Here is a 12,033-nt window from a genome sequence, read left to right as displayed (position 1 = left end):
AAGCTGTAGTGTGGCAATATAAGTAATCTCATCCACTCTGTGCTACTCCCTATAGCTTGTTTCCTTGTGGTAGAAATGCTGCTTCTGGGATGCATTTCCTTTCCCAACTGGATGAAAATCTTGGCTCAGTGATAAAAGACATGATTTGCCTGTAGAAAATACCTTGGTTAGCAAAAGTTCTTTGGTCAGAGTGCTTCAGAAACCTTCTCGACTTGATATGTTGCTGCCAGACATGGTAGACAATGCTGGATTAGATGGAGCAGCTTGTCAGATTCAGTATAAGGCAGGTTCAGGTGTTCAGGAACTTTTAAACTATGTGATCTAGACTGTTAGGTCACAGAATCATAGAACTGTAGAGTTGGAAGGGACCCCAGAGATAATCTATTCCAACTCCCTGCAATGCAGGAATATGCAGCTGGCCTGTACAGGGATTGAATCCACAACCTTGGTATTTCCAAGCCATAGGATGTTGAGATGGGCAGCTGAGTCCCTTCTAGAAATAGTCTGTCCTGTAGATTCTACACACATCAGGCTCCAGACTGGGAAATTTGAACCATGGACCTGAGAGTCTCATTAACTGTCAGACAGTTATTTTTTATTTGGACATTAGTAGTTCTGTTCATTGTCAGACAGAACAAAATCTATTGTCAGCAACATTTTCTGCCTCCAAAGATAGAAACAGTACTGTGATTTTAGAATGTTGTGCCCTTTCCATTAATGTTTTATTGAAGCTGAGTCACTGAGAAGCATCTTTTCTATGTGTTGTTTATGTATTCATGTTGTGCTGGTTCTTAAAATGCAAGGTCCTTTGTAAATTGTTACAAGTTTCTGAAAGGTAGAACAAGCGAAACATGTACCTATCAGATAAACCTATAAAATGCCTTTGTGGCATTTAAGATAGACATTCATGTTCTAAAGCAAAACAAATTAATCTTGTCCATTAAGCTGTTTGCTTTTTCTTGGCTTATGATAACAAATTTCTGTTTTGTTGTAATGTAGCGTAATATTAAGTCAAAATTCAGATTTTTCTGAATTCAATAAAATGACCTTTCTATGTATTGAATATTTTACTGTTCTGTTTCATCAAACTGAATAAATATGCTGGAGCGGACATTTTCTCATTCAGTTTGTTTAATGTAAAATATATTAAACACTTCATTATAAAATAAGTAAAAGCTGGAAGTGTTCTGTTACTTACAATTTCACAAATCAGTATTTGCATGCATAGCACTATGATCTTGATTCATTATATTATTAGCTTGCTGCTGATAGATTTTTGGAAGAGCTCTAACGGGTTCATACATATTACAGTCAGATCATTAGCAGAGAAATTGATTAAACTTAATGATAATGAATTTTGACTCCTGTAGCCTGCATACAAACTGTCCAGGCAGTTTAATATACCCTTCCTGCTTTCAGCTTTTCTAATTCATTACCAGATGCTTAAATGCCACCACTATTCATGGCACATTATCTGTAAAGGCACATTAAAAATAAATTACCTAAATTTACTTCATGAAAGTGTTCAATCCCAAATGCATTAGTCTTCAGCACTGGGCATGTGAATTTCAAACACTTCCACTTCTGCCTCTTCCTTAAAATATGGTGGCTTTGAGCATTTTTAGTAATCAGCCAGCTGCCACCTTTTTGCTTCAAGAGAACCTTCAAAGTGCACAGGATCTCAGATTCTAATTGAAATTGTGGGAGACCCATACCTTTAGCATCTCTTGGAGATTTTTGTGTGTATTTGTGCTATAGTATATGAATTCTTTTAGAAAATATTTTTTTTATCAAGTACTGATCTCTCACCTTTTGAGCTTAACACTTGATTATTTTCTTTAAAAGTTCTTAATATTGCATAGAAGAACAACTTTTTAAAGATGAATTTTCTGCTCCACAGAATGCTAAACATAGTTGCCTGTGTATAGTTAACTGTAGCATGGTATTTCTGGAGCTAGACTGAGGCAGAGCTTCTAATAGTCATATATCTTCATTACAAAAATCTAGTTTTGCTGGGTGATGCCCAAGTATAATCAAGGAACACTAACTGTGATTTAATTGTATATGCATTTTGTGTGGTTTTGTATTTTCTCTCTTTGGACTGAAGCCCTCCTGGAAACCCTTGAGTGAAGGGTTTGATATAAGTTGCCTAAATAAACTAAATAAATAAATAAATAAATAAAAAAGAAACTCATCACAGGAAACAAGCTTTTGGGGAGGGAGTCAGTGTAGGAAGCCATGCCTTTAGCAGCAGCCTGAGGGATGCCAGATAGATATCACCAAGTCCTGACCAATAGAGCAAATTTCCTTGTAATCAGCTTAATAGCAAAGAAGCTTCTAGAATAACAATAAAGTGGACCAGCTTTTGGGATAAGGACTGATTTCTATAAAAGCTTTCATCTCAGCTTACCCGGAGGGGGCCCAGGGTCTAACTGTCTTGCATATGTTTTATGTGATTCTCAGCAAAATTTATATTTCATGTTCAATGCATGCACAGTTCTGAATAACGGCTTGTGAACTTGAACCCTGAACCAAGCATACAGATATTCCCTTCTGCGCTTTGACAGTACCGCAGTGCAGTCTCATCTTATTATGCTCAGTTGCATTTGTATGATTTTGTAAGTGAGCACTGTGAATACAACAAAGGTGTTGCGTGTTACACATTGTGTTGTGCCACACAGACAAGTTTCACATTTAAACTGTATGATTAGTTTAGCAATACTCGTGTGGATGCTTATATTATTGATATCAGTCATTGGGATCTTAATATTCTTAACATGCATGAATATTATATTTATTATTAACATAAAAATGAGATCATGCATTTGCTTTATATCCCATGTAAAAAATGGTTTGGGAAACATTAATTGGATATTTTCATATTAAAATGCAAAAACAAAAAACAACACAACATCGACCATGTTTATCTTGTAACCCTAACTGCTATTTAGATCTGACTCGTGCTGTAAGTGAAATATTTCTATGCAATATTTAGATCTGACTCGGGCCGTAAGTGATTTCTCCTGGTTAAGGAGAAATCAGACAAAAAGGAAAACATGGCAGCCTTTATATTAGCAAAGTTGAAGGTTGTTTGGATGGTGTACTAGAAAAACCAATTAGAAGTTGCAGCAAAAATATGTATGTTTCAGGCAGATATGCTGCTGAATGTCTGGCACTAGGCTGCACGTGTACCAAGTAATTTTATTCTTGGATTTAGATGTTAGTTCCTTGCTTAGAAGTGTCAAACAATTTTATCTTATCACCAAATAGTTGGCCACTTTGCCTATCCCTATGGAATTGTGAATCCAACTCTTTTAATTTGGAGTAAGCACATCACAGCATGGTAGTTTCTTTGAGCCCATATAAAAGTGCATAACTGTAGATGGAAAACAGAGACAACAGCACATACTGTAAATATATACTGCACATTGCCCTTTAAAAATGGTATCTGGCTTTTTAATTGTGCAGCAATATGAGACTTCTAAGCATCTCTGTAATGTGAAAAAAGAAGATATAGTGGCAGTATAAGACCTGAAAAACTGAAGCGCTCTTTCTTTCATCCATACTTTAAAAATAGCCTCCACTTCTTTCTTTGTGGCTAGTAACACAATCTTTTTCGTTTCTGGGGAATACATGTGCTGCAACTGCCGCTAAGCACTGTTTACTGCAGCACACTTTATCAGTCTTAGCAGATCCTGCATGCTGAGAGTGAAGAAGGCATACAGTGGAACACATTAATTACGTAAACATCAACAGTGTTGATACAAGGCACAATAAAAGAACTGGCTCCAAAATAAAATTGATTTTTATTTTTCATTTCCTCCCCCCTCTCTCTTCTCTCTCCCCCACAATGTTTGTGCAGTTGGTTGTAGCTCCTCATTCCACCACTGAAGTACCAGTTCAGTTTTTTCCTTCTGCCCTAGGAAGGGCCAACCACACAGCAAAAATCACTTTCATGTGCCCACAGGTATGGATGCTCAATTAGATTTGATGAATTAAATATTATCTAGCATTGTAAAATATTAAGATATGGTCCAGCGGCAGGAAAAGTTAGGCTAGTGTACAGTATTTCACTTGCCAAAGCTTCTATCCTGCCATTCTTCCTGAATGACTAGCCTATAGATCAGAAACAACACGGGGTTGCAGAGGCTGAAGAAAAGTGCTACTGGGCCTGATATAGCTCAGGGCCTTGTGATTTTAAAATCCTGCTCAGAGGTTATTGGAATGTTGATATTGGATCCTTCATGGGTAGTCCATTTGAAAATGGACATATTCTTGATTTTCAATTAGGTACTTGAGATTTGACTGAGGTTACTAACAGTTATGGCTTGGTTAACATTCAGGAAAGTACCGTAATCTAAAATGTATACAATTACAAATGCCACTGTTCTTTTGAAAAACCTATTAATGACTTTTAAAAATACAAGTCTCATATGCTAATGTCCTATTTATTACAAAGAAGTGCTTGAAAACACTAGCTCTAATTTTACTTAAAGGTTTCTTCAAAATATTAGCATTTCCTGCCTCTTTACTGTGTTGAATTTTGAAAGGGAAATAACTACCGTAAGTTAACAAGATTCATCTCCTTCACCAATTCTACCTTGCTGAAAGCTGCAGTCAGAGACAAAATAAATGAGCTAATATTATGACACATGCTGTAATGTTTGCATATTATTTGTGCTTGAGTAAAATGTTTGGTTTCTGAAATGCATATTATTCCCTTGTTGGGTTATTTGATTCTCTAATCTAATGTGATTAGCACTTCAGCTAGCTAAAATGTATGACTCCTTATAATGTAGCAAAACCAATATTTTTTCTGAAAGTTTTAAGTGATTTACAGACTAATCCATAACCAAATTAAGCCAAATTGCTGGATTCACATCAGAGTCCTTATACTTTAGCCTTGGAAAGACACATTTACCTGCAAACAAGTCTTGCAAAACACAATGGGACTTACTTCACAGTAGACAGCTATAGGATTGCACTATTGCTATATTTTAATTCCACTGATTTCACTTTAAAAACCACATTCATCTGAAAATCAAAGCAGGTAAGTTTAGTTTGCTTGACAATGTATACTGTTTGGATTCTTTTCTCTCCTTTAACATGGATTTGGAAGAAAAACAGCAAGATAAACTAAGTGCTAGCAGTTCTGGTATATATGGTGTATATACAAGGACAGTTCAAGAAGATGAAGTGCTATTATTCTGTCTGAAACCATGATAGCTCACAGAACTTTGATCAATAAATTAAAAAGTCTTGTTATTTATCAAATACCAAAGCCATAAAATAAGCAAATAAGTCACTGAAACCTTTCAGGTTCAAATTGAGGACTGACACTCAATTTTTGTCAACATGCCTCTCCTGTCAAATAGTGGCAAATCTTCAAGTTTTATCTCAGCCAAACCTTTAATCAATATCTCATCCTTTCACTTGCTGTGTCCAGCCCTCTCAACCTTTTCAGTGTTTTGCTCTAACCTTTGTGACTCACTTTGCTCTTTTCATCCTTAAATCAGCTGAAACTTTTGAATTATCGACTGAACTTCATAAGAGAAAGGTATTAACTATTGCATGATGGTAGCAGATTGAATATACATCAGCATTACGTTTCTACCATTCCAGTGCCAAGCTTATTTGAGAAAGGCTTTCAGGGGTCCTTTTCACTGTATATATAGGAAGCCTGGCAAAACTTTAACCTTAAAAATTGGCATTGATTTTCTTCCCTTGATTTCACTGATTAAATGCTTCTGAACTGACACTTTAAGCTGTCTCATAGCTGAGTAACTGACTAATATAAAATCAGCTAATGACAGGACTTATAGGACAAGGCTTAACTGTTTCTGATTGTGCCTCATTGCTGAATTGAGAGAAACCACTATGGGTTATTATCTGCTTCGTTTGTTTCTGGTTTGCAGCTGTGCGAACACTCTGCAATACGAATTTGAACTCTGACTGCAATCACTTTGTTCTTGTTTTTGATCACTGAAATTAACTTTGTTGGAACAGCACAACTGAAATGCCAGGATGAGTAGAACAGTTAGTCAAGATACTAATATACTTATAGCACCTAGTTTTCCCAGTAAACCAGCAATATCTGTATGTAATGGAGTGAGACTAATAATACTGAGCAGTGTTAGAGAGGAGCAGGATCTATTATTAGAGTGTCAAGTATTCTTTGATTACATTCTTTTCAGCTTCTTCTATTTAATATGCTGCTAAGAATAATGCATCATCTCAAATTCACTTCAAAAAATGCAAGCAGTGAAGTGGCTGAAACAGCTTTCCTCTAATGCTTAATTAGCTTATTACCAATTAAGGGTAACAGGTGGAATGTATGAAACTTTTTTAAAGAAGGAAGCCAAATAAATTGTGCTAGAATTGGCTTGCTATCTATCTAGTGCTGCAAGTGAATGGTCTTCCTTGCATTGAGCTCTGAGTTTGCATTGGAGTTGCTTATGTATATAAAAACCCCTTGACTGGGGCCACCATATTTTTACCTGAAGCTTAACATTTACAGGAAAATGAAAACAACAACAACAAAGAAGTGGTTTCTGATTAAAATGTGAACATTGTTATTCTTACCACAGCTTGAGGAATGGGTATTTTTATTGTCTGGGGTTGGTCTGATTCCTCAGCCATTGGAGCCATCTTGTGTGAGTTCTTGCCTTGGTCACCATTCTTCTATCATCATAAGCTTCAGGAATCCTACATTTGAAGACATAGTGTTGGATGTCTTTTTGACAGGTACAGTAGATTCCTTTTATCATTATGCAATATATGTTGAATGCTTAAGTCCTTATTGTTCAGTTGAATTCAGTATCCAGACATGTTGCTTTGCTCAAACAATAGGGGGTTGAGCATTCAGCACATACTTTAAGTTTGAGTGGAAATCTTTGCCAGCCCACAGACAAAGAAGTGTGTTTTCTTCTTGGGCACAGAAGGATTTATCTGTATTTACAGTTGGTGAACTAAGTTCTCGGGGGGGGGGTATCATTGCTGGATCTCAAATCTGCTTTTTAGTTGGCAACCTGAACGACATCAAGAAGGGTTTACCGTGTTCACCACCCCCCAGCTCTAGCCAAAGTAGGAAACTACAAGGAAGCAGTTTACCAGCAAGGGTGCATCTTTTGCTAACAGGTCAGAGCAGGTCGGGTAGTAGACCAGGGCTCCCTAAACCGGTTTCAAGTTAGTCTTCCATCTATAACTTGGATTGCTTTTGGCGATGGACCACTTTTGCCTTTCTTTTTGTCTGACAGCATGTTGGTCTCTACTGGATCAAATGCTTGAAACTACTATTGTATGTTCAGCTGTTTCTACATATACCTGGCACCATGGCAGCAATAAAGCACAGCTTCAGAACAAATAAAATTACACTGCAAAGCATCCATAGACAGGTTTTTTAAAGAACAAGACCCTAGACAAATAAACAGGTTTTCACCTAGCCCCCCAAAGAAGACAAAGAAAGCCCTAGGCAAGTCTAAAAACAGGGTGAGGTTAGACAGTACTTCCCTCACCTCAAACAATGCGTGGGACTTAATGCTCTGAAGTTAAATTTAATGAGTCTAGGGCAGTGTTTTCCAACCTTGGTTCTCCAGCTGTTTTTGGACTACAACTTCCATCATCCCTAGCTAGCAAGACCAGCGGTCAGGGATGATGGGAATTGTAGTCCAAAAACAGCTGGAGACCCAAGATTGGGAAACACTGGTCTAGGGATTATTCCTTATCATACAGGCAGTGACCGTTTTAGGTGCAACTGATGTGTATGTCTACGACTGCTCTCATCACGCCAAACCTGGAAGTGACCATGTCACAAAAGGGGCAGGGAGGGGAGGGGATGGGGTGGAACAAGGTAGGATGAACTTATACAGGCCCTCCCGATGTGCACAGAGATCCAGAACATAACCTGTGCACCAATTGGTTGCTGCCTGTATGGCGTTAGTGAATTTTTGGATAAAATTCTGTCGTTCTAATCTATTATCTGTTGTTGAGTGGTAGAGCAACTGCTTTTCATGCAGAAGGACCCATATTCAATCCCTGAATTCTGCAAGTGGGATTGAGAAAGAACCTTGTCTATAACCCTGGAGAGTCACTGTCAGATGGGCCAGTGATCTGACTTGGTACAAGTCTGCTTTCTCCGATGGGACAGTGAGGAAGACACTTCTTGAGCTACAGGAATGGTGCCAAGTAGCTTTAAAAATACACCTTTCATATGGCTCTGAAATGCAACTGAAGTGAACAAAGACACTCCTAAAAATTATTCAGTAAATCTGAAATATTTAATCTCTGCTTCTTCCACCTGCTTTAAATTGGCTCCAAGCTTACATGACCCTTTCTATATTGTACTTGTGTGTGTGTGTGTTTAAGACTCTATTTAGTGTGCCTGGGTAAAGCCTGGAATACGTTTGGGGCTTTCCTTCTGTGTACTCTGGGGAGCAAGATGAAAAAAGAGCATTAAAACAAACTGCCAGGCTGCCTCCTCCTTCAAGAAATTCCTTCCTTCTGAATATCACTTATACAAAGGAACTGTACACCTGTCTGTACATGGGATTAACACAATTCTGCACTGAAAAGCAAGCACTAATGGTTGATGTTCCCCATTGGAACACTAGGATTGCTCTGCCGTGAGAAATTGCATGAACCCCATGCATTTGGGACTTGAATCAGCCTTTTAGTTGACCCCGGATATTTTTAAAATCTGACCCGGAGAAGTGTAATGCACATAGTTAGGAAATGGCTATCAACAGTTTTATGCTGCACACATATTGATGACCACATTTTTGGAAAGAAGAGATGTGTTACTATTACACCATTTCATTCTGCACCATTTAGAAAACAGCATGTTTTGTCCTGATTTATCATTCAAGTCAGTATCTCTTCTGATTTGCACAGCAACAGAACTATTATAAGAAGCAAACTGAGTCTAAACACTGTGCCAAATGGCATATTTAGAAGTATCATTGTATTGGGCTGCTATTTGTAATGTGCTTTCTTAAAACAGTTTCCACAGAAATGATATAAGAAGCGACCTTCAATATAATCCCTGCAGAAATCTTGTGCACAGATGAATACTATTGTGGCAGACACCAAGCAAACTTGGGGGAGAAAGGCACAGTAAGAAGAGGAAGCAAATAGGAACTAGGACGTATCTTATACAGAGAAGGACCATTGGTCCATCTTGCTCAGTATTGTCTACACTGACTGCCAGCAGTTCTCCAGGTTTTCAGACAGGGTTTCTCTCAGCCCTGCTTGTTTATGGCAGGGATTGAATCTGGTACCTTCCGAAAGCAAATGCTCTAACCACTAAACTATGCATGGCCTTTCTCCTAAATAGATCAAGAAGCTAAATGCATTTAGGTTTACATAATGATTCACAAGTAACTACTTGAATCTTTGGCTTCAGGGTTCAGTGAACATTATTTTGCAAATAGACTATTCATTGTTGTTTATATTTTTGTACTATCTACATTAGGTTCACAAGACTGCATGGTTTGGTTGTTGGAATTCCCCAACATATCAATCCACATCAACATCTGACCTCCAATTGCTAAAGGCACCAAGACCTAGATTTTTCCTCTGCAACACTTACCGAATAGCTCTATCATTGTTCTGGGCAAATAAAATTCTGGACTTGTAAATTCATTCATACAGTAATATTTAAACATGTTTATCTGCATAAATCGGGATTTACATATTGGTATCTCCTCACAGGGGGAAAATACATTAAAAGTGCAACTGGCATTTATGCTAATAAGTGCTGAACTAAAAGATTAATGTCTCTGCAATTACTAATCAGTTTAGGAGAGTAATTGCTCCATCTTTGGGATCTGACTTTATCTACTTGTGTAAGCATTTTAAGCTTAAAACAGATCTCTGTAGCAATATTTGGGGTTGTTCACTGCCACAGTATAGCAGCTGCCTCATCCTTTGCATTTCTAAAGCTAAAACTATTTACAAAACATAATTGTATACAGTGTAGCTTGGTCAACCCATTTTCTTGGTGAAATAGCTGTTTTGCTTAAATTGGTGTGGAAATATTTTCTGACTGCTCTTATGCTTCTCTGGGAACTCTTTTAATTTCTGTGAAGTATTCAGCAGAACTAAATGCTGGATTTGTAGCAGTCTAGTCTAAACTTCTTTTTGTTGCAGTTTTTCCCTCTGGGTAGCTGGTATTAGAACCTTCAAAGACCATTTAATTTAATATACATAATTAAGAGCAAATAAACATCACAAAATTTGAAAACGTTAACTAAAACATTTATTTTGAGCATAACTATAGGTCTGTTTTTAACCATTGCATTATATTTATTTACTCAGTATATACCAGCACACTCTTATAAAATAGCACGGTCCTTGTTTTAGGCAGCAATTTTTTGTACACTTACCTGTGAGTGAACACAACCGTATTTAGTTCAGAGTAAAACGTACATAGGATTCTGCAGGTAGGCAAGATATAGGTTGGAATTCAGTGTTATCTGTAGAATATTTTCAGTTTGTCAGACAGAATGATCCCTCTCCTTCCCCTGTGTGCTGTCTTGTGGTTATTGTTTTTTACCACCCCCTTGAGCCAGTTTTGGCAGCGAGTGGAGGGGAAAAATCTTGTTGTAGTAGTGGGAGACCTTCTACAGGACTTTTGCTGATAAGGCTTCTTAGGTGAACCCCACCCAAAGTATTCAATAATTGTACAAATACAATTTATCAAAATTATATTGCAAAAACTAAGTTTGGCAGAGCATAAATATTTTCAGGCACTAGCAAACTGTCAAATACATGAACAAATACCCAGAAGAAGTAATTTCTTATAATCTCACTAATCAATTATCTGGGACAACACATTCTGAAACACACTGTTTGTTTAAGAGCAATACACTGCTTTTGTAATCTAAGAGAGCAAGACTGCTTCTTTGTCTTTGTACAGTGTCAGCCAAGTGCACGTGGACTAATATTGTAACGTGCGTTAGGTCATTTAGAGTCTCATTTCCAGTAGAGTTGGAGAAAGCATATATTCAACTCTTACCAGTTTTGCTCTGTATAACAATCTGCTAGACAGTTTGACAGTGCAGATGTAACATCATTTGATTCTTGACAGCCTATTTTTCCACTCTCACTGTAATTTTTTTCACATGTGTCATTCACCGTACCCGGTACAATGTTGCTGAAATTGGTTTTCCATTATAGTCTTTTTGGCAATCACTGTAAATGTCAACTCAACTAATTAGGTACCTATCTGTTGCTGCTGTGATCACCTTCACATTCCCAAGTTTGAGATAAGAGTTGTAGTAAAGACCAGTATTGTAAGTTTTCGGAAGAAGAAGGTTGAGATGAATTAATGGATGGTATGACAGTTAAATTGTCGCGTTAAATCATGCAAAGCAAATTTGTGTACAAGTTATAAATCTTTCTAACTATGGGATGTTAGGAGGGAAGGATGAGTTGGGTCTTTGCATAATTCAGCCTTGTAAATAAGCCTCCAAAGTTGCTACCCTGAATTTTTAACTAATCTATTAAGAGGCTAGTAGGCTGTGTTACCATTCTGGCCACTGGGAATGAGAAACCTGAAAGTGCAGGCTTCCAGCTCATTATTAAGTTGCTTTTGATCAAGCAGACTGGTGGGGCTCGGGAGTGGGGAGAGGGACGGAGCCATCCTTTCATTCTAGCCCAGTGCATTTCCATGGTAACCATGGAGGAAATATAGCTCCCCCTTGTGGTTAGCACAGAAACCAAGCAGGCTCAGGACCGCCCAATACATTTTGGCACCTGAGGTGAACCAGCAAAGGGTGCCTCCCTCCTTGCCAGGGAATAAGGGGTGAGTGAAGATCTACGTTGGAATCTGCTGCCCCTGTGGATCCTGCTGTCTGAGGCAGCCGCCTCACCTGGCCTTATATGTGGGCCATCCCTGAGCAGGCTGCTGGAAAAAGAACACAATGAGCCATCCCTTCTCCACCATCCCATTCACTCACCTGCATGGAATTCCTGGTCACCTATGGCTACCATACAGACTGTTAAATATAAGGTAGACATAGTTCTCCTGTTATT

General features: G+C 38.0%; 1 protein-coding gene across 2 annotated transcripts in view; it reads left to right on the top strand.

The window, feature by feature from the left end:
• The window catches only part of CFAP47 (cilia and flagella associated protein 47), a 185,850-nt gene that overhangs the window by 125,499 nt on the left and 48,318 nt on the right, over nucleotides 1-12,033 (top strand). For both annotated transcript variants that reach the window (XM_081197772.1, XM_081197773.1), the window contains 2 exons: nucleotides 3,863-3,967; nucleotides 6,588-6,744. In XM_081197772.1, coding sequence (XP_081053898.1) covers nucleotides 3,863-3,967; nucleotides 6,588-6,744 — 262 coding nt within the window. The remainder of the gene's footprint in view (nucleotides 1-3,862; nucleotides 3,968-6,587; nucleotides 6,745-12,033) is intronic.

This window comes from Podarcis bocagei (assembly GCF_964188305.1).
Source record: "Podarcis bocagei genome assembly, chromosome: 6".
NCBI classification, from domain to species: domain Eukaryota; kingdom Metazoa; phylum Chordata; class Lepidosauria; order Squamata; family Lacertidae; genus Podarcis; species Podarcis bocagei.
Note: the sequence above shows the minus strand (reverse complement) of the source record. Positions and strands in the feature narration are given on the sequence as shown.